A 23,343-nucleotide genomic window follows, 5' to 3' on the forward strand; every position below is an offset into this window, starting at 1 on the left:
TTTTTCTCTTATTTCTTCAATTTAGCAGCTAATACAAACGAATATATAATTTCATGAATTAAAGCAAACCAAACAATCTTAAGTAATAATAATAATTAATAATAATAATAATAATTCAGTATAAATAAATTGGGGTTGATCTTCTTTTTTTTCATTTTGTATAGATGAGTTTTTCAATTCTGTTTACCCATTACAGCATAGATTTGATATTTTAAACCCTCCTCCATTCGAAACTATTATTATAAAGAAAGAATGACATGTCAAACGGGGAGAAAATGTTCACTTGGAATAGAAGAACCTATTGATATCTCCTCCAAAAACGTGCCACTTAATGCGTTTTTAATTTACACCATGTCAAGCACTCTACCAGATCACAATTCGACTAATTCATGGAATGAATATCACAACAATTTATCCATAACAAATAACACTCAGGTAACGACAAGTTGTGCTGATAATGTGAAAACAACTAGCAATGTCCCTCGATGTGCAACTGATATTAATTCCAAAATGACAACTTCTGAATTCGAAACTTTACATAGATGCCGGTTTTCAGTGTGTGATTTAAATAATTTGGAGAATTATCTATATCAATCAGAAAGAGAGGAATGCAGCAGAGTAATAGAACAACTAGAAACACACAACGGCAAAAGTATTAGCACTTGTTGCAATTCAAATACGGATATTAATGCTCAATGTAATCAAATGAAAAATCATAAAAGACGGAAATCGATTGCATTGAAATTTAAGAAACCTCAAACATTATTATGATTGGTAGGGATAGGTGTCTGCTTTTATCTGTGGCTTGGATAGAGAGAGATATATGACTATGATTTAGAGTTGCTCACAATAGAATGTAGATATAAAGTTTATGCAATTTAATTTACAGACAATAATACCTGTTTAATGGAGAGGATATCCAATGACACCACTAACCTTGAGGGACTAGGGGTAAAGAGCAACATGCTAATATATATATGAACCTAAAGGTAAAATAGTCACTGTACGTACAAAAAAAAAGGCTCACAACAGTTTCTTCGCTTATTCTGTGCCGAAATATAAACTATCTATAAATCTATTTCTGAAATGCCAATGACTATCCAAAAATCCTTCATTATTATACCAAACTTTGTTATTCGAATTTGAATCTTCCATACTTGATAATTTCCCAACAACAATTTTCACTTTAGGGAACACATTAACAATTCTTCTTATACCAATTTCTGTAGATAAATACGTAATTAAAATAATATCTTGTTCTTTAACATGATGATCTAATAATACTTGAATTGCCATAATGGCTCCGGCTCCACTAATAATTTGTGAATCAAATAACATAATTTTATCAGATAATTTATGAGGCAATCTTTCAAAATGTAATTGAGGTTCCCCCGTAGTTGAATCACTTTGAATTAATAATTTACCAATAGAAATTACTGGGAATGATTTTTTAATTGATGCCATGAAGCAATCTCCACTACGAATTATATTGACTGCATTATATTGATTTTGTAATAATTTTTTACCATGATAAATCCCTTTACCAGTATCGATATCGACATTGGTATAATTGGTCATAAACTCTTGTGCTAATTCAATTAATAATCCACACATACGATTAAAATAAAATATGAAATCATTACGTGAAGTTGACGTATCAAATAAAATCGAATTGATTCCCTTGACTTGATTAGTGTTTTGTAATAATTTAATATTGAATTTATCAATATCAAATTTTATATTGACCCCTAATTTCTTCAATCGTTGTAAATGATTTCTTGATTTTAATGCTAATTGATTCTTGATATGTTTAATCATTAAATTTATGGCAATTGAATTATCTAATCCTCGAGGAATCACCAAATCAGCATTTTGTACCGTTGGATTAATGAATTTAACCGCATTTGGCTTAACAAATTTCTCCCATTGTTGCATAGCTCCACCTAAATCTCGACCACGATACAATATATCTCGAGTTAATCTTCTTGCTAAACAAATATCCAAATCTGTATCGACATATATTTTCAAATCCATCATATCCAATAATTGTTGATCATGTAAAGCATATAAACCTTCCACAATAATAACATTGGCGCCATAAATGGTATTAGTTTTTGAAGTACGATTATGTGAAGTGAATGAATAAACTGGGATAGTAGTTTTACCTCCTTTTTTCAAATTACCAATGGTCTCTACTAATAAATCAAAATCTAATGAATCAGGACAATCAAAATCATAATTATTGGCAAATGCAAGTTTACTTTGTTCCAGGGTCAATGGTTGATAGAAATTATCAAATGATAATAATACCGTCCATGGCTGATTGATATCCTGAATGATTTTTTGGGAGATTGAGGTTTTCCCTGACCCTGAATTACCAGCAATACCAATGATATATGGTTCGGTCCATGGTGGGATATATGATGCTTTCGGTGTAGAAGTGAATGATGGTTTGTGTTTCAAATTTTGAGTTTGCAGCTCTTGTTGCTGTTGTTGTTGTTGCTCATCACTGGGACTTTTCAAGTCATATTTGTTGACATCTTCAACTAAATCATCGATACTTTCAAATGGTGATTGATCAAGGTTTTCTACTGATGAGTTTATAAATGACAATGAATCCTCGTCAGGAAGTGGGGATATTCTACTTGATCTTCTTCTTGATTTCGGATGTAGTGGCATATTAGACACACTTGTATATGTAAAACTGTTGAGCAAAAAGATAATATTTGCTTTTGTTAGGGGAAAGCTGTCTAATTCTTCAAGATGGGAAAGGATTCAAGAATTTTTTTTTTGGAGTTCTATCATCATCGTCATCACTCGCTGGGCCCAGGGCTAAACATGACGTCGCTCTAGGAAGGAAAGAATTCGAGAACGAGCAACAGAGATGAGCGGAACACAAAAAAAACACAACCGAAAATACCAATAAACTGTAAACCCAAAACTAATAAAAACCAATCTGTACAGCAATGGATACACAAACTGGGAAAGGAGTAAGGAGAAGACGACAAGAATTGATAGATGCTGACGATAATGAGGAAGAAGAAAGAGAACAAATAACGCAACAGGGACCTTTAAAGGCCACTTCAACAATAGAAACAGCAAAACCCACACCTGAGTCTAATACTCCCCCACTACCACTACCATCCCCACCAGCACCAGCACAACATTATAAGAGACCAAAACTGAAATACTATCAATTCAAACAAGAACTTGAAGAATTAGAAATTCAAGAAGATTTATCACCAAGGCAACAATCACGATTAGAATATTTAACAAATAAGTTGAACAATTGGAATAGGAACAACAACAACAACAATAATGCATCTCAAAATGAATATTATAATTTACCATCATTACAACAATCAAAGAATGACGTATTACATCAAAAGCAACAATCATTTCAACCACCAAGAATGAATTGGGAAGATGAACAATTTAAACGAGCTGATCAATTAATTTTACAAAATGATGATAAGATACATATAAATGATGATAAGGAATATGAATTTGTGTTTGATCAAACACAATTTGTAAATTATGATGACATTGAAGAGTTACCTGGAAATGGTGAAGAAGAAGAAGAAGAAGAGAGTGGAATAAGGGATAGTGACTCCATTATCGGCAATAAATACGATGAAGTTAGAAAATCATTACCGGTATATTCATATCGTGAAGAATTTTTAAAAATTATTAATGAAAATCAAACATTAATAGTAGTTGGAGAAACAGGATCGGGTAAAACTACACAATTACCACAATATTTACATGAAGCAGGGTATTCTCGAAATAATCAAGTGATTGCATGTACACAACCTAGACGAGTGGCAGCTACAAGTGTTGCCAATAGAGTCGCCAATGAAATGCAAGTTAAATTGGGAGAACAAGTAGGGTATAATATTCGATTTGATGATAATTGCAAAGATGGCGTTACCGTGATAAAATACGTCACTGATGGTATGCTTTTAAGAGAATTTTTACAAGATCCAACCCTTGGCAAATATTCTGCCATAATGATTGATGAAGCTCATGAAAGAACATTATCTACTGAGATTTTATTAAGTTTATTAAAAGATGTAATGATGACAACTCGGAAAGATGATTTAAAAATCATTATTGCCAGTGCTACTATTAATGCGGAGAAATTCTCCCAATTTTTCAATAATGCACCAATTTTGAATATCCCAGGAAGAAGATTCCCGGTTAAAATCCATTATACAAAGCAACCAGAAGCAAATTATATTCAAGCAGCAATAACCACGATATTTCAAATTCATATGACTCAACCTTTGCCTGGTGATATACTCGTGTTTTTAACTGGACAAGATGAAATTGAAACTATGGAAGAAATCTTACGTGATCTGATACTTAAACTTGGTGATCAAATAGATCCCATGATAGTTTGTTCAATATATGCCAATTTACCTCAGGAATTACAACAGAAAATTTTCCAACCAACACCTAGCAACACTAGAAAAATTGTTTTAGCAACCAATATTGCTGAAACTTCAATTACAATTGATGGCATTTCCTATGTGATTGATCCTGGATATGTTAAACAAAATGTATATAATCCTACTACGGGGATGGAAAGTTTAGTAGTGGTGCCATGTTCAAGAGCTAGTGCCGATCAACGAGCTGGAAGAGCCGGTAGAGTTGGTCCAGGTAAATGTTTCCGATTATTCACCAAATGGTCATTTTATAATGAATTAGATTCAAATCAACAACCAGAAATCCAACGAGTTAATTTGACGTCAGTGATTTTATTATTATTATCGTTAGGGATCAATGATTTACTTGGATTTGAATTTATGGATCCACCATCCAAAGAAGCAATAATTAAAGCATTGAATTTATTATATGCGTTGGGGGCATTAAACACACAAGGTAAATTAACTAAAACCGGCAAGAAAATGAGTGAATTCCCACTTGATCCAGTATTCACCAAATGTATACTAACTAGTGATAAATTTGATAATACTAAACAAATCATTAGTATAATTGCCATGCTCAATGAATCGTCAAATTTATTTTATCGACCTAAAGATAAAAAGGAATTAGCCGATAAGAGGAAACAAGAATTTAATGATTTACAAGGTGATCAATTTATGTTATTGAAAATATGGCAACAATGGGTTGATTCTGGATATTCAGTACAATGGTGTCAAGATTATTTTATTCAATACAAAACAATGAAACGAATCAAGAATATTTATGAACAATTGATTAGATTGAGTAAAAAAATCGGTATTGAAGTGAATAGCCGTCACCAACACCGTGATCACCTACAAGAGAATACAGACAATAATACTTTACTAACGAAATGTTTAATTAGTGGATTTTTCAACAATATTGTTAAATTATCACCAATGGGGGATTGTTATCAAAAATTAACTAATGGAAAAGGTGGTAATAATACCCCATGTTATATTCATCCTTCTTCATGTATATATAAATTAAAACCCAAACCCAAATATTTGTTATATTATGAATTGGTATTGACTAGTAAAGAATACATGAGAAATTGTATTATATTGGATGAAAAATTGATTAAAGAGTACCTATAGTATTGTGTGTAGTTCTAGAATCGATAATGAAAGGGGGGGGGGGTCCGCCCGCACATCCACATGAAAATAAACAATTTGTGTCCCCACGACTTATGACACGTCGTACTAGTTTTTGTGTATTGATCGATTGATGAGGCGGTCGGACTGTGCTCGTCGCCAAAAAGAAAAGTTGAAATTCACGAGAATCAAACGAAAACAAGACGAGACGAAGTAAAACAACAATAACAATTAAATGTAACCAATATATAAAATTTAAATTTGAACTGAAACGAAACTATATCAATAAGCAACAATTAGATGTGCATAATAATTAAATGCACCACAAACCACCACAATTAAGAGACCTTCTATTAAGTTACAAAATCAAAGGGAAAACAGCGATTCTTTTTTTTTTTTTTGGTTTTAGTTTTGGTCTTAATTTGACGATGGAAGCGCGCGCGTATGTCAATTTCCTGTCACGACGTCACTTCCTGTCAAGTTCAATTGTGGAGTGGGCCACTTATGCTAATGAAGTTAATGTATAAGACTAAGCTCAACGGGAATAACCATGAGCCATTAGCACCACCATCAACTGAGTGGACTGAATCTTTAGCAGGTGAGGTACAAAAAAAGGTCCATAGAGTTGCAAATAACCTGGTTGATTTAGTGTACATTCTATTCATTTCTGTTTGTCATGACAATCATACCAATAATAAATTACGAGAATAAACTTTACCAGGACAACAACCAGCCAGATATTGGTTACACTAAGTTGTTGTTACATTGAATTTTCTGAAACACGTCACCCAAGCCATACATTGTTTCATTACATTACAAAGTGTTTGAAATTGGTTGTGAATAATCTTGAAACAACATTTGAAACTTTCATGGGATATAAGTAAACTGGTGTTTTGGATATTGATTATTCACATTGTTAAAATAATAAAAAAAATGAATTGTACTTACAATTGGTAAACAATACTCCAAATACTTTCTATTGTTTAAGTTTGATTGTATGAAACATATAAACAAAAGAGGATTGATTCTAGTGTAAGTGTGGTTTCTACATAGTGTCCGTTGGTTGTTGTTTCGTGATAGTCAATGGAAGTAAGAGATCAATGACAATATAACAGGAATTTAGCCTAAACTGGAGAGTAGAATATTATTTATGGATTCTAGTGTAAGTTTGTGTAAATCTTGTGTAATAATAATAATATCAACGATGATGATTAATTATTATTTGTCGAAATTAGAACAACAACATCCCAAATAGAGTAATCTAAGAAAGAAGGAAGGCAAGAGGAATTGGAGTTGGAATTGGAATTGGGCTGAGTTAGACGTGTTTTTTTGATGATCATACCGATTGCACACGACTATGAGGCGGAAGAGGAAAGATAAAGAATCGGCGTTAATATCGTCAATCAGCCAGTAGTTGTAGCAAATATATCGCCATGCCACATCATGATCTAGATCAATATTAACATACACACCAAGCCTTATTCTTATGTCTTGAAGGAAAGAAAATATGTTTGATCTATTGCTATTGTTAGTTGATTCCATTCATTTTGGTTTCAGGATAAGCTGTTTGAATTGGGCAGTTGTAGTAGTAGTAGTAATAATAACAATAATGGCAACTAACATACGGATATAAAATAGACTATTTAATAGACTTTAATAGATAATAGATAATAATAATTCTGTAATTGGTAACAAATATTAAATTACACAAAATTAACAAACTAAAAAAAAATAAAGAGAAAACACGAAAAAAACGAAAATTTGAAAATTTGGCGTGTGCAGGTGTGTATGTGCGTGTACCAAACAATAACAATGACAAGAAAAAAAAAAGACCAAAGAAGGAGTTTTAGCTTTTAATTTTATAAGGGAATTAAACAAAGGGGGAAAGAGATAGAAAGAGGGATGAAGGAAAGAAAGATAAAGGTACAAAACACACAATAGATGTAAGACCAGGTGGGACCAGGTGGGACCAGGTGGGGCCAGGTGATCAAATTGTAATGGTATAGGTAGTGGTGGCTGTAATGGAAGAGGCGGGAAAATGACCAAAATGAAAATTTTTTTTTTACCTCACTGATTTGCACAACATAGACAGACAGACACACCTACATATATTATTACACATAACAATGATTTTCGAATCAAACTAAGAACAACAACAACAACAACAACCTTTGTAAAACTAAATTAAACTTATTTTCAATTTCCGTAAGTAATATTTTATTCTATTCTTTTACTAAACTTTACTTTACTTTCCATTGACTCTCTATTTCTTTTTTTCTTTTTTTTTGTTTTCTCTTTTCTCTTTTTTTGTTGTTTCTCTTCTCCTTCTCCTTTTTAAAAAAAAATCAGAAAGATTTTTATCAAATTATCTTATTCATTCATTTATTCATTTATTCATTCATTAATTCATTCAACTACCTATTAGTTTTTCTTTTTTATTTTTTTAATTTTATTTTTTGGATTATTCTTTATACCCAAGCTTTCTTCTTTTCTTTGCCTTCGTGCTTGAACTGACGTGTAATTACATTCGTTTTTTCCTATTGGTCAAAAATACTACAAATATTATTCAACTCAACTCAACTCAACTCAACTCAACTCAACTCATTTTACATTCGTTCCAACCAAATTTCAACAAATATAGTCTCCTCCCCTTGGTTCCTATTGTTATTGGGCATTCTATTCTATTCTATTTTTTTTGATTTTGGTTTCAAAGTTTGTCATTCACTATAAATTACTTGAAAACAGGGTTAACTAGATCATTTTATTTACCAACATATACCTCCCGACCCCTGTTCCATCGTTTCAACTAACACTTACTACATATATTAAAGGCATATTACTTCCATCCCCTTCCCTCGCTTCTATCCAATAACTAAACACAGATACCTACTTATACATAATCAAATCTTTCCTTCCCATCATGGTAAAACTACCTTTTTTTACAATCGTTGTGTCAATATTTTACACCAGTTCATTGTTGGTTTCAGCAGCAGATTATACTGCTCCAGCCTCAAATTTGGGTTGTTATTCTTCAATATCTGGTGGTGACTCCAAAGGTGATTATACTTATCAAACATCAGGATATTGTGTTAATAATGAATGTCCCAACTCACCATACGTTGCTGTTAAAGGGAAAGAATGTATATGTTTGAATTCATTACCACAATCATCATCTAAAGTGAGCTCAAGTCAATGTGATCAACCATGTCCTGGTTATCAGTCAGACATGTGTGGTGGATCCAATGCATACAATATTTATAAAGGTTTAGCAAGTGCTAGTTCCAGTTCTAGTTCTAATATGGGGAGTGCTTCATCAAGCTCGCCTTCATCATCTGGATCTCCTTCTTCCAGTCAATCATCTTCAATAACTGGATCTCCTAACAATAGCGATGATTCAGATCAAAGTACGGCGACAGTTGTATCAACTATTAGTAATTCAAATGGTAATGTTATTTATAAAACAATTACACAGGAAGCATCAGCAACTACTTCTTCAGGATCTTCATCTCATGCTTCGACAACTTCATCATCATCATCAACTTCAACTTCCTCATCCCACTCAAGTGACTCCCCTGATGGGAAATCAGAAAAGAAATCATCATCAGTTGGTGCCATTGTAGGTGGAGTTGTTGGTGGTATTGGTGGTTTAATTCTACTAGTTGCTGGTGGGTTCTTTTATATGAGATACAGAAATAATGATGAGGATGAAGATGAAGAAGAAGAATTTTATGATAATAAACCTCTTAAACGATCAAATGGTTCCAAGATTGGTTCTAGGAGAAGTCCAAATGCTTTAGAAATGCCAATGGCTAATCCTTTCCAACATCCAGCCGATGATTTAGTAAGAAATAATAGTGTACAAAAGAATGGATTTGTTGATCCTCGATTAAATCCAATAATGATGGGTCGAAGAAGACTAAGTGAAGGATCACTAGTTGATGAAGCAGATTATTCTCGAAAAGTACTACAAGTTGCTAATCCTGATGATACAAAATAATAATTTATATCTGGGACCAAAAACAACAACAACAACAACAAATTACTACTACTATTACTGCTGCTATTATAACTATTACGTTCCTCCTCCCACATTTTTGTTTTGTTATTGAGATGAAATAAACAATTTATATTGTTTTCCTTTCAAATGACATATGAAAACTGTTTGATTATATATTAACGTTTAATTTATCACTTTATTTCACATTCAATATCTTCTTTTCTTCTTACTTACTTACTCACTGATTGATTTACTTACACGTTACCTTTGGTTTGATTGGTTTGGTATTTTTTATATATATACATATACTCATTTTGAACTCGGCTTCTACCTTGCTAGTGTTTGTATGTTTATATTATCATTATTATGATGTTATCGGTTTTTTTTGTTTTTTGTTTTTTGATTTTTTTTGATTTTTCCATTATTCATGAGGTTTGATATTCTATATTTTTAAGTTCTTTTGTTATTTTTGTTTTGTTTTTATGCTTTGTTAGTTTTATTTTGAATACGAATTTTATAGTCTTCTTGGTGTTTTCCTTTTTACATATATATTATATTACATATAATTTTACGGAAAGAAAAAGAAACTAGAGAGTTAGTGGTAGTAGTAGTAGTAGTAGAGATTATATATAAATATGAGTTATTTACAAATCAGAGAAATTGTAGATTGTTGAAAGTAGTATTTTCAAGTTGTTTTATCAAGGAGTGGAGGAGGAGTATGGAAGTTACTAATAATGATTTAATAAGTAAGATATGAGTCGTGTGCATATGGAGAAGAAGAAACGAAACCAAACCAAACGAAATAAAGTAAAAGAAATTAAAGTAGGCACAGCACAGTTAAAAATAAAACAAACTAATTTATAACACAATAATTACTAATCTAACTAGCCAACTAACTAAGTTAATACTTGTTTGAATTGTTGTTTATCTTATTTTATATATCTTTTAGGAGGGCGAGAGAAAGGAATCAATTCATAATCGACCAACCAACCAATCTCTAACTTGTTTGATCATTTTCTAAAGTTTATATTCATTTTCAAACTAAACTAGATATTATCATCTACACACAGACAAATAGACAACCAAAGCCCCTACCATATAAATGAGATCTTATGAAAGAGTATGTGATTAATATTCTATAATGGAAAACAATTTATGTGCTGTATACACTTCTACTGAAGTTGCCTTCCATTTGATAGCCTCCAACTATACCCACCACCCTTCCTCCTACCACATTATAAAGCTCCTTAACTGAGTTTTATTCAAGTGTGTAGGAGTTAAAGGTTGTACGAAATAGGTGTTATAGATGTGGCAGCCTTGTTTTTTTTTCCTTCTTTAGTCGTATATAACAACACCAATTGTTTTTGGAAAACAAATAATTATACTAACTCAATAATCTAATACAAAAGCTATCATCATCATCGAGTGAAGAAACAAATAAAAAGTCATTTAGTAGTGACAAAGACAATATTCTAGAACCATTTGTATCTGAAGAAGGAACATCGTTAGTAGACCAACAACACCACCACCAACAGGGCAATACTGACACCACCACGACAATGGAAACCACTCCCCATTCTACATCAAGAATACCGTCATTAAACGAAGATACTAGACTTTCTTCATCTTCCGAACTGATGCCAATACAATCATCATCATCAGCAACCGCGCCATCATCAAATAGATCAGAGCAAAGAGATTTAGAAGATTTAGAACTGCAGACTCCACCTAGATTAACCACTAAGCAACGAATACAAAGAGTGTTGCACCATTTTTTTCCTGTTAGACAAACATATGAAAGAATAAACAATGGATTAACCACTGGAAGAATGCAAACCAACAACGGAAGATTTATTGGTCAAGGTACCGATGGGGTTTTCCGGAACTTGATGGCAAAACCGGATACTGAAGAAATGCGACAACAACAAGAGTTAAACCCTCCAAGTTATGAAGAAGCAGCAGCCGATGCATCACCAGAATATTGGGAACTGACAATGATATCTCCCATGTATGAAGATGAAGTATTTGTTCAAGGTTTACCCGTGGGTAATATTGCCAATTTTGTATGGAACGCCTTGGTATCAGTAGCATTTCAATTTGTTGGATTTATCTTGTGTTATTTACTTCATACATCTCATGCTGCTAAACAAGGTTCACGAGCAGGTTTAGGAATAAATCTAATTATGTATGGTTGGAATTTGGTACCACAAAATTTCGGTCATCCTGATAAATTGCCGAAAAAATATCAACCGGAAAACCCTAATGATTTTGATATTAATAAATCAACCAAAATATCTGGCAAAGTTGATGGATATAACTCAGGGATATTCATACAGAATTCAAATGCCGACACTAAGGATAGTAATGGAGGTGATTGGTTAGGTGGTTCAGGGAGTGCCCCTTATGTTGCTTATGGATTGATTGCCTTTGGATTATTTATAATATTAAAATCATTGGTTGATTATTATCGTGTTAAACAGTTGGAACGTGCCATTTTAAATCCACCTTCAAATATGCCGGTTAATACAAACTCGATTACAGGGGTAGTTGATGAGATTGACGAGGAAAACCGTCATCGAGAGCAACAACAACAACAACAACAACACCAACACCAAGAGGAAGAAGAACTTTATTCTCATCAGCATCGAAATCACGATGATCATTAAGGTCAATAAGTGAAATTTAGTTCTTTTTTTTTCTTTTTTACATGTCATATAGAGTTAATTGATAAATATAATACATATGCATTCGATTTAAAACCGGCTCCATCTAATTCATCAATTGTGAATAATGTAAATTAACTCTATTAATTTATGCAATTAAAAAAAAAATGAAAGAAGAATAGTGAAAAAAATACTAACTAGAATGACCCTATATAAAGCTTACTAGTTAAGTAATATCATGATTTTTTCATAACACAAAAACACAATACCTCCAGATAGTACCAATCTCCCTAATCTTGGTGTAGCACCTTTCCAAAATGTCAATAATCCTTCATCTTTGAAAATTTTAACAAAACAATTCAACGTTGAAGAATATAATTTATCAGCACCTAAAGCTTGCATTCTAGTTTTCACGGTATCAATAGGCATAGTAGTATAAACTGTGATGATACCTGCTAATGCACCCACAGCAAAAGTTGTAGTACCACTCAATGGTTCATTTGGTTTTTGACCTGATGCTTGTTGAATCATTGTTTTCATAGCATTATAACTTCCTAAACGAACAGCTTGATTAGCTGCTTGTCTTAAAGACACAGGGACAACCCCAGCATAAATCCCTTTAAAACCCATATCACGTACCAATTTGAATGATCCTGATATTACACCATTTTGATATTTTGGTTTAATCAGTTGTTTATCATCGATTAATGCGGTTTTGATTGCTTCAAATGGTGTCACTGCCACTACGGATTCTAATAACCCAGCACCTAACCCAGCAATAACACCACGAGGGCCAGATAATTTCCCATTTTTATCCAGTAATAAATTTTTAATCAGATCAAAACCAAGAAATCTAACTGAGGCTTTAAGAGTATTACCAACAACAAAAGCTGGACATCCAACGTATAATGAAGAAACTCCTTGAGTTTTAGCAACATTATAGATTAAAACTAATGGATTTCTTGATGCTGTTGACGATTTCGATATTAATTGTAATCGAGTTTTGGCGAATTCAAATGGATATGTTATTATTCCTTCAACTGCTCCTGCAGTTCCACCAGCTATAAATGATTTCAATGGATCCACTTGTTTCTTAAAAAAAAATTAAATTGTTAGTTCAATACCTTCTCAGTAGAGTTATCATAATAATAAGGCATACATACTTTATCTTTTGACATTTTGGAATATAGAAGATGTTTTTCTTAAAGAAAATAGATATTGTGGAGTAATATTGATCAGAGTGAAAAATTTTTGATTTTGATTTTTTTTTTCTTTGGACTCCCCTTATATTGTCTAGAACGCAAATTATTACTCATTTTGAGTCAAACGGCGTTATTGTTAGAGCGAAAAAAAATCTCTATCGCCGATTTCGCAACTTCCTAACAAATGCAATATCTCTTGTCCTACCTCATCTGATGGTTAAGACATATTTACAAACTCTCATCTAGTAACACGAGATATCTTCGTTTACTCTTTCATTGTGAGTGAAATTACTTCTACTATTCTGAATATTTTTTCATTTTTTCAATTGTAGGGCTACACTACTCTTGATTTGGTGTTGAGTCTCCACCAGCATTGAAATATGGTTGTCATAGTATAGCTGTCTCTAGCTGTGTAAATTAAGATAAGCCCAACTCCCTAATGTAACAAAACAGCTGAGCTGGTCTGGGCCTTGCTCCTCTTTTCTAACCCTAAATTTGGATAAGCCTTTTTACTGGCAGTAACAATTCAACCAGTCTTGTGACCAAATTGAAAGCTGGCTTGCCACATACTCTTGTTTGTTAGCCTGATGTTTTATTGGCCCTGGAATTGAGCTATACACTAAGACCAATCATGTTGCCAGTGGTGAACCTGGGCACAGCCAWTACAATTGACCTCTGCCCAACACCYTTGAGCCTCTTGTAGGGTGGGCCAGAGTACTAGCCCTGGCTACTGGTTTTGTTACCAGCATAGTCATACTGTGGGCTTTGGCTTTAGACCCTGCTCTGGGATTGGCCATTTCCCTTGAGCTTAGGGACATCAGCCATTGACCCTGGCTCTGGCCCAAGCTTGATCTCAGCCCCAGCCCTTGTTCCCACCAGCCTAGACTTTCTGGCCAAGGGTAGTGGCAGACCAGTCCCAGTATGTAAGTTGGTACTAGAGAATGGTACAAGCGTTGGCAACCGGCACAACCGTATCCCAGGATCGGATAAACCGTCCCAGCGGTGGCTCTCGTACCCCCACTTTGCACCTAGCACCCTGCTTAGGAGAGATGCGCTGCACTATGAGAAGAGTTTCGAATCCGTGGATCTCCAACTACATCTTCCTCGGACCTACTCCTTCCTCCCAATAGCACCATCCATAACATCGTATCTCCTATCCCCCAGAATATCCTCTCCTATACCAAGTATACAAGTAATATATATCCCTTTTCAGAACAGCAAACAAGGTTGTACAATCAGCTTTTGAAAACCAATATGATACAGCAGCAACTTGATTATTGTTTTTTTATTTCTTTTTGATCGTTTTTGATCTTTTTTCTATTTTTTATATCTTGTATTGTATTTGTTTATAGTTTGTTTAATATTGTTTTGTCTTTTTTTAAATTGCTTTTGCATTTTTGCATATTCTTTATTTTGTTTTGCGTTTTTGCATCTTTTTTTATTTGTTTTCATTTGACAGTTTGATAATATAACTTCTTTTATAAATTATTAGGCAATACCTCATTAACACATTGATTATTTGTTAAATCTTCAAATTGTGACAGCAGCATCAGCATGGGGCTTTGGTTTATGAAATGGTTTGTATTTGATATTGATTGGACAGCTTCATATGTAATTGGATACTAGTTTGGTTAATTCGTTTTCATTTGTTTAACACCTTCTTCGTAATGTGGATTTATGACAACAGTGACATCAATTTCTAAATCCACTTCTGGAGTCTTATAATATAACAAATCTATTATGCATTTTCTTTTTCTATTTTTTTATTTGATTGTATTTTTTCATTCTTAATTGCGTTTTTTTTGCATAATGTGCTCCAACAAGTATTCAAACAATAGGTTCCAGGCGAGTTAAGAGAATCAATTTATGGAATTGGTTTTTAAAATCAACATGAGGAGACTTATCTGATATACCATTAGTTATACTATGCGTTTTTTTATTGTATTTTTTTCATTTTATTTTATTTTTTATACTTCATATTTGTTTTTTTACCGCATATGGTGCTCCAATAAAAAATTCAAGTAACAATGGAAAGAGCCTTGGTTATTCAACTACTATATGAATGGACATTGATTTGGAAAACCGCTTTAGGAGTCTTACAATTTATAACAACAACTTTATTATGAGTCTTTTTTTAAGTTTTTTTTATATCTTATTTTCATATTTTAATTATTTGTTTGGTTTCTTTTCCTCATAATGATGTTCCAATGCATATCCAATCGATAGTTTCTCCCTGCATGCCTTGGATCTGCCATGAGTGGATATACTTATAATAACGGTTTTGGAAGACTTATCTCTTATAACAATACTTCTATTATGCGTTTTTTTTTGTATTTTTTAATCTATTATTTATATTTTTGTATTATTGATTTGTTTCTTTTCAGCATAATTGTGCTCCAATAACTTCCCGAACAGTAGTAGTGAATAGCACCCCGGTTATCCATATTGTTACCCGATAACGTTAATTTTGTTAACCGCTTGAGGAGACTAATTTTATATAACAATAACTCTATTATGCGTTCTTTTTTTGTATTTTTTAATCTATTATTTATATTTTTATATTGTTGATTTGTTTTTTTTTAATCACATAATGCTGCTCCGACAAGTTTCCATTAGAGAAAGATAAGATTCCTGGTTCCTTAATGAATGAAATGGATTTTGAAAGTTGATTGTAAAGCAAAAGAAGTAAAGAAAAAGTTGCAAAAAAAGATTTGGCGCCAAAAGGAAGTTCAAATTGTTTGACATATCTTGTGACAAATAACAAGTCGTGCAAGAATGCAAAAAATACGTTAGGTTGCAACAACCATAACCCTGTGAAGTTTCCGATTTGCCCAATTCCTAAAACTGTTAACAATATATATAGTTAAATAGTACATACACAAATACAATGATACATGAATTATACGGGTAATTTGATGGTAACCATAAAAGTACCTTCAATTGGATCATGGTTATAATCCACTAGTTCATTTTCAACACGAATAGGTGTTGGCGGTCTATAATCTGGATTCCTAACTTGAGTTCTATTGATTAAAACTTCATTATATTCATACACCTCAGGTACACCCATATCAACAGCACCTGGCAATATGGATGAGGGGGCAGGCGTCCTAAATGTCTTGGGTATGTCTGACAAGTCGGGAATGGTGTTTCCCCTACCAGCATGAGCTGCAATTCTTCTCGAAGTAAAGCCTCGACCAGAACCCTGTTGCTGATCTTCATTGTAATTGTGTCTTCTTTTCCTTCTGCTTTCTCTCTCCATTTCCTTGTCCAATCTTTCAACTTCCAATTGGGACAATTTACCTAACGTAGGTGAAAAGTCTGGCAAACTTGATGGGTTTCTTAAAATTGAGAAAAAATCATCCACGATTCCAGAGTCCGATGATACTAATCTTAAAGGTGGCAATAAATGATTTCTAATCTCATCTTCGTGTACTGGTGAACCGTCGAAACCGTACCCTACCATATTCAATGCTTTATAGTACATCTGCGATTGTTCTCTTATGCTATGCGCGATGGCAGTGCAAAACTCTCCCGGTAGACACAATTCGTCGCACATGTAAGATGAAAATTCTTCTGCATCGCCTTCCTGGCTATTCAATATATCCCATTCAAATTGGTCAGTTAATTGTGTATTGTTAATGGTGATATCGATCTTAATTGGAATTCTCAATTCACCCATTGTTTTGCTAGGTTTCTGCAGATAGTCAGCAATCTGCTCTTTAATAGATGACAAAATTGTTTCATAATGAACTTTGGAGATAAATTTATAATCCTCTAACAATTGAGCAGTGAAATCTTCCACTTTTATAATCTCTTCATTCAAATCCCAAAGAAATGTGTCTCTCAATTTAAATTGATCCCTTTCTTGGTCAAACTCTAATCGAATGGGTACATAATGTTTTGGTTTATTTTTGTTTTTCATCACTCTTTCATTGATGATTCTATCAGTTAAATCCCTGTTGGGAATAAATAACTTTGTACTGGAGTTTGTTATTCCATTGCCATAACCTTGATATCCTTCCCCCCAAATACTGTTATTATACTGTCCTTTGTTGGACAACGCAATAGAATTCATCCTCAATTGTTTGATTTGATTATAAGACTTGATATCTCTGTTAATATTTTCCATAATAAATTTGTTGTCATGCAACTGTTTATTCAATTTACCCACAAATTCCTTATCCTTTCTAATCAAATCTTCATACACTTTCAAATCAAGAGGTACATCTTTACCTTCCTGTTTCAATTTTTCTGACCACTCCTTAACGTTTTGCATTGGTTTCATAGGAACTTTGTTCAATATTTCAGGTGTGACTCCAGGAGGTAAATTTGTATTGAGTCCTGCATTTCCATGAGCCCCATTCAAAGTCCCAGTTGATGGAACGCCCCCAGGATTGGGTACCCCTGTAGCCAATACACCTCCCACAGAACACGCCGGCCCTTGTCCTGGTACTAAAGGAGTAGCACCGGGTACACCTGCTAATAGTGGTCCTGCCCCTCCAGGGACACCCACAGGTGGATTTTGGCCACCAGGAATTCCAGGAATTGAAGACATTCTACGGGATGGTACCTTATTTATTGGAATATTCGCTCCATGAATGGGTTGATTTATTATTGTTTGAGAGCCTGGGACATTTACCATGTTGGGAGGCATTTGGTTTGCTACTACTTGTTGTCGGAATTGTGGGTTTGCTTGTGGCTGATTTGGAATTCCGTTCATTAAATGTGGCAGTCCCTGTTGTTGTTGCTGCTGCTGCTGCTGTTGTTGTTGTTGTAAAAGCTGTTGCTTTTGCATATACTGGTTCATTACTTCTTGAAATTGAGGATTGGACCTGAATAGTTGGAATTGCTGGGGTGTCAATGATTGTAACATTTGTGGTGTCAATGCAGGTAAATTCCCACCACGTTGCTGTTGCTGCTGTTGTGGCGTATTAGCATTCATACCTGAAGAAGACGAAAAGTTCGGTGATTGCTGATTAAAACTCATTGTTGACGTCAAGACAAAATTTCAATCAAAGTATAATTACGGCACAAGTATAAACAAAAAAAAAATAAGTGAAAGAAAAATTGACAATGTGAATTTAAACAAAAAAAAAAAAAAGAGTTAGCCAACAGAAAAAAAGTAATTTGTACACGACCTTTTTTAGTGACAACGATAAGTAAAGTTTGCAAGTGTCAAAGATATCTAATAAAAACAACTTAAATTAATCGTATCTATGTATACCTATACATTGAAAAAATAAACAAAAACAAGACAAGACAAGCTTCAATCTACTCTTAGTTCCTTATAAAGTCAAAAATAGATCCCATATTCACATAACGACGACCGCATTCACCCAAATACTTCTGTACTACTTCCTGACAAATGCCAAAAAGTTCCCTATTTTGTTCAGCCAATGCCTCTACTTGTCCTGATGGCAATTTAGGCAACTGTTTGTCTTTAGATTCCTCCAAAGCATCCACCAAGGGCCTGAGCTCACCACGTTTTGTTTTATCAACATCAAAGATAGACTGGAAATAAAGCAATTGATTATAAAGTTGCTTGTCATTGTAGCGATATCTCATAACCCCTTTGCAATCCATAGCTCTACCTGAATTACCAATACATCTTTTACCATAAACAGAAATCTGCCTTGTCGTAATTCCACAGGCAGGGTCATCACAAACCAACCATCCAGCATAATACAACGCAATGTGCTTCCTTATCATTGACTCCAATTGTGAGGTCAATTTAATAGCTGGAAATGTATAGTTGCACTTTGTGCAACAAACACCATTGAATGTGACTTTGTATGTTTCTGCTGCCATGATTCCCCCAAATCGGAATGAACTTCCACATTTACAGTGCAACACCAAATAACTTGTAGCTCTAAATCTCTCTTTGTCAGAAATGTTTGATTCAATTGGAAGTATTTCTCCGTTTGCGTCACTGTTCTTTACTCTTAAAATGTAACGTTTTGTATCAATGCCTAACGATGTTGCCACTCTGACCATATCAATTCCCTCAATTCTTTCTAACAATCTTTCAACTGGAGCAAATATTTGTTTCTCCAAATAGTAATTGGCGTCTGGTTTCAAATCGGGGTCTTTTTTTGAAAGTAATTCTTGAATAGCCCTAGCCCTCTCTGCCACCGTGGAATTATCGCCATCATCTTTAGCCGCAGTAATGACATATGTGATAACACTACCAGCTTTGATTACTTTTCCTTCTTCTCTAAGCCTCAAAGCAACCTGAACCTGTGGCATAGACTTACCATTTGGATAACTTTTTGGGTCCTTAGAAAGTTTGGTATTTATCTTATATTTGTCAATCGGTATTTCATTGTTTTGTATTTTACCTTTCATGTCATCCAAATAGTCGTACACTTCAAGAAGTGCAGTTTCAGGGTCCAGGTCCGACAATATTTTTGTCAATACAAAGGTCGAAATATCTTTAGAAAGTTGACAGTATTCACGTCTTCGCATATCCAAACCTTTGACTTCCAAAGTAGCTGTTTCTTCGTTAGTAGCTTTATTTATTGAGGCATTCATAGCTGCGTACTTCTTCTTGGCATGTAACAACAATCTCTTGAAAACGTTATCGATATCAATCTCTAACAACCTATAACGCTCGTTAACTTGTACTTTGAATTGCTCTCCAATCTTAATAGCTTCCTGGTAGCTGCTGGCACCAGTATCAATCATAACCGAATCTGTATCACCGTAAACAACTCTTAAACTAGATGATTCTGCCAATTGTCTTGTATCCATCAAAATTTCTCTCCCCTTATTTGTCACTAGCATTGCCAATGGTTTAGCATAAAATCTAGAGTTCACATAACCTAAACAACCGTACATTGAGTTTGCAGTCAACTTCAAAGCCTGTTGTTTGATATCATATTGAGCTTTTTGAAATGGAGTATTCTTAGGATCTTTGAGTAGCTTCTTAACTTCTCGACGACGAGAAACCAAAGTGTTTAACAATCGTGGCAAAACACCGGATTCGGTATCTCTTTCTGGAAGAATTGGCATGTCCTTGTTTTCGTCATGAGTAACGTTAAATCTGTCTCTGTTCACAGTTGTGAAACATATGTTGAATTCTTGAATAATACTTGGGTACAATGAGTTGAAATCCATAACCAAAACATAATTTTTATGCAACCCCTTTTCAGGTTCAAACACCAAACCACCTTGATACTTGGGTTTCTTGTTCGATGTGGCAGTTGTCGCATCTTCCTCGGCATTTTCCACTCTTGCCTCTTGTTGATAAGACGTATTCTTGTGCGTTTTATCCTCCTTATCAGGTACAATGTAATTGTTTCTCTTGAATTCATGTAACAAAATGTATTCGTTTCTACCAGCTCTTGTTCCGCTCAAAGTATGAGACCATGCGTTACCAGCAATATTAGTCAACTGCTTAGAAAGCGAAAGGATCTGGGTAGCAAATGCAATTTCTGCAGTTTGCTTGACGTTGAGTTCGTTTTCCTTCAATGCCATCAAAAATAAATGTGCATCTTCAGCATACTTTAAGTTTTGATAGTTAATTTCTACTGGAGAATGCTTTTTGTGACAAACGACATCATACATTTCATGCAAATCCCATGACTGACATTTCATTGTTAAGGATTGTCCCATTTCATTGGCAATATCACACAACAACCGTCCTTGAAAAACATCACGAATGAGAAGACTATTGTTGTAACTTGAATTACTTTTGTTTATCATATATGGCCATTGCCTTCTGTTTCTCCGTCCAAGAGCAGACCACGTAACAACATTATTATCATTCATACGATGCACAAGCACATCTAAAGATATATTTTCCAATCTATGGCCAATAAAGACGTCTGGATCCAAAGACTTTATTTTAGCAGCAAGAGCATTAAGCAATACTTTTTCACTAGGGCAAGTTCGCAATTGAAACCCACCTTTTTCAGCCAACTGCTGTAATCTTGGCGGGAAAGATACAGATCCCACAGGTCTGGCTAGCGTAAAAACATCATCAGGTTTGATATCTTCTGATATGGGGGCATCTTGAGGTAGATCAAAGTAAGTTGCCAAAGACACCGACACAACCTCTTGCTTATTGGTTTTGGCATTCAACATTGTTTGCATTGAGATAGCCGTGACAGTTAAATTGGGCGAAGATGGAGCATCTTTGTCAATGGTGCTTATTTGTGAAGGTCTGTCAACCACAACTTCCACCTGACAATGGGAAGCATTTTGCATGGCATCAAAATCACCACCACGAATCTCTAACCAACATGGTCCCATAATGTTTCTTTGCATTACAAATGATTCAAACATGTTAGCGTTGGTCCCAAAAACGTGTCTAAATGTGCTACCTTCAATATTTGCAGGCATAATGTTTCTATTGGTCTCATTATTGAATGGGAGCAAAACCTTTAAATACTCGGCTTCTTTAGGTATATCGGCTAACTCGAAAGCATATTTCTTGACCTCAGGTTTAGCACGCAATTCTTCCAAGTTGTAATTAGCTAACAAAAGCGGCTGTATTTCCTCTAATACGTCAATGGCTGTGAGCTTCTTGCTTTTATCCTCTTCGTCATCCACAATACGATACTCTCTTGGTAGAAAAAACAATTCACGGCAAATTCCGTCGACTTTGACCACTCCAGATACTAATTTGCCTTCCTTGGTCATGATCTTACCAAATAGCAAAAGAGAGTTCTCGGCCTCTGCGTAATCAAACCAGAACATTTTGAATGAATCAGATGTGTCTTTAATATTGTCTTTAGATACCTTTTCGGTGTGATTAGAAAATTTGGTATAAACTGGTTTGGAAATTGGAGATGAAGGTAATTGGTTGGCCTTGACAGCTGAAACCGTATCCACCTGGTTTTTCTTAACCACTGCTGCTCTGGGTTTTCTCGAATAAACAATATCGTCATCTGAATCGTCTTCGTCATCGTTGTCATTGACTTTTTCTTGATTTTTCAATGATTCAGATGGGTTTTCAAAAACGTTTTTTGTCGGTTCTGGATCAATATTCTCCTTTTCAGTTTCTGCTTCTGGAGTCACCTCGCTTTTAAGCTTAAATGGTGATGAAGGTTGATCTTCAAAATTATCAATGTCCATAGTATAGTCGGATGAAGCATTGAAAGCATCAAGTTTTGGTGTTGTTTTGTCAGTTTTCCTAGTAGATGTCGAAAAGCTAAAAGTATTCTTTAATTTCTTTTTATTAATATTGTGGTTATTGACCTCCTTGTTAATAGAGTTTGAAAATGCTTTGGGAATGTTTTTCTTTTTGTCCAAGTCGTCACCAAAATCATTGAGGATATCATCTATGTTTGTCTCCAATTTTTTCTTAGAATCTGAGACACCACTCATTGGCTTGAAAAAATTTCTAATTTGTGATGTTTTAGCTACTTTAGTTGTCTTGTCCTCCTTTTTTCTACGTTTTCTGGATCCCATAGACTCGTTTTCTTCATCTGAATAATAGTTTGGTCTAGAAGCATCGTCCCAGTCGTCAGCTCCATTATCAACATAACCTTCTCCATTATCGTCAACAATAAAATCGTCATTCATTAGCTGATTTCTCTTGTGTTGTCTGTAAGTGTCTTCGTCCACCTCATCATAAATCTCATTGTAATCATCAGTATCAGATTCAACAACATTAACGTTTCTACCTGTCTTTCTGGCTTCTTTCAATTGTTGTAGAGTCTTACGTCTGGCTGATCTGGACAGCATAGTTTATAATCGTCGAATATATTGATTTGGTGATTTGTTAAAAGAAAAAGAATTGGTTTAAGTTGCCGATTTCCTTGTATTTTTTTTTCTTTCTTTCTTTCTTTCTAATGAACTCAACAATATTGGTTAGAAATGATATGAGACTGACGTGAAAATCCAAAAAAAAAAACACGCATAAAAATTTGAATGGGACGTGTTTTTTTTTTAGAGCATTTATTTTTGTGTAC

The 23,343-nt window shown here is 34.1% G+C and overlaps 8 protein-coding genes across 8 annotated transcripts, besides 1 other annotated feature; 4 read left to right on the forward strand and 4 right to left on the reverse strand. All coding sequences in view use genetic code 12, as the record gives it.

The window, feature by feature from the left end:
• Positions 1–252: 252 nt before the first annotated feature.
• Positions 253–771, forward strand: CAALFM_C304210WA (uncharacterized protein; the record flags this gene model as incomplete). The annotated part of the gene is made up of 1 exon (XM_717986.2): positions 253–771. The coding sequence occupies one exon, from the start codon at positions 253–255 to the stop codon at positions 769–771; it is 519 nt and encodes a 172-aa protein (XP_723079.2).
• A 270-nt stretch (positions 772–1,041) lies between these two features.
• On the reverse strand, positions 1,042–2,679 carry URK1 (uridine kinase; the record flags this gene model as incomplete). Its single annotated transcript, XM_717987.1, has 1 exon — positions 1,042–2,679. The coding sequence occupies one exon, from the start codon at positions 2,677–2,679 to the stop codon at positions 1,042–1,044; it is 1,638 nt and encodes a 545-aa protein (XP_723080.1).
• Positions 2,680–2,966: 287 nt separating this feature from the next.
• On the forward strand, positions 2,967–5,564 carry CAALFM_C304230WA (DEAH-box RNA-dependent ATPase; the record flags this gene model as incomplete). Its single annotated transcript, XM_717988.2, has 1 exon — positions 2,967–5,564. One exon carries the CDS (start codon positions 2,967–2,969, stop codon positions 5,562–5,564), a length of 2,598 nt encoding a protein of 865 aa, XP_723081.1.
• A 2,917-nt stretch (positions 5,565–8,481) lies between these two features.
• Positions 8,482–9,558, forward strand: WSC1 (Wsc1p; the record flags this gene model as incomplete). Its single annotated transcript, XM_717990.2, has 1 exon — positions 8,482–9,558. The coding sequence occupies one exon, from the start codon at positions 8,482–8,484 to the stop codon at positions 9,556–9,558; it is 1,077 nt and encodes a 358-aa protein (XP_723083.2).
• A 1,102-nt stretch (positions 9,559–10,660) lies between these two features.
• On the forward strand, positions 10,661–12,224 carry CAALFM_C304260WA (uncharacterized protein; the record flags this gene model as incomplete). Its single annotated transcript, XM_019475314.1, has 2 exons — positions 10,661–10,678; positions 10,968–12,224. 2 exons carry the CDS (start codon positions 10,661–10,663, stop codon positions 12,222–12,224), a joined length of 1,275 nt encoding a protein of 424 aa, XP_019330859.1.
• Positions 12,225–12,443: 219 nt separating this feature from the next.
• On the reverse strand, positions 12,444–13,399 carry CTP1 (Ctp1p; the record flags this gene model as incomplete). Its single annotated transcript, XM_019475315.1, has 2 exons — positions 12,444–13,313; positions 13,385–13,399. 2 exons carry the CDS (start codon positions 13,397–13,399, stop codon positions 12,444–12,446), a joined length of 885 nt encoding a protein of 294 aa, XP_019330860.1.
• Positions 13,400–14,259: 860 nt separating this feature from the next.
• Positions 14,260–16,457: a repeat region ((RB2-3) Repeat sequence of about 6 kb on Chromosome 3; RB2 sequences are part of the Major Repeat Sequence (MRS) on other chromosomes; may serve as recombination hotspots).
• On the reverse strand, positions 16,323–18,413 carry SNF5 (Snf5p; the record flags this gene model as incomplete). The annotated part of the gene is made up of 1 exon (XM_705013.2): positions 16,323–18,413. The coding sequence occupies one exon, from the start codon at positions 18,411–18,413 to the stop codon at positions 16,323–16,325; it is 2,091 nt and encodes a 696-aa protein (XP_710105.2).
• A 290-nt stretch (positions 18,414–18,703) lies between these two features.
• On the reverse strand, positions 18,704–23,116 carry POL1 (DNA-directed DNA polymerase alpha catalytic subunit; the record flags this gene model as incomplete). Its single annotated transcript, XM_717996.2, has 1 exon — positions 18,704–23,116. The coding sequence occupies one exon, from the start codon at positions 23,114–23,116 to the stop codon at positions 18,704–18,706; it is 4,413 nt and encodes a 1,470-aa protein (XP_723089.2).
• Positions 23,117–23,343: the final 227 nt, after the last annotated feature.

Source organism: Candida albicans, chromosome 3, assembly GCF_000182965.3.
Source record: "Candida albicans SC5314 chromosome 3, complete sequence".
Taxonomy (NCBI): Eukaryota; Fungi; Ascomycota; class Pichiomycetes; order Serinales; family Debaryomycetaceae; genus Candida; species Candida albicans.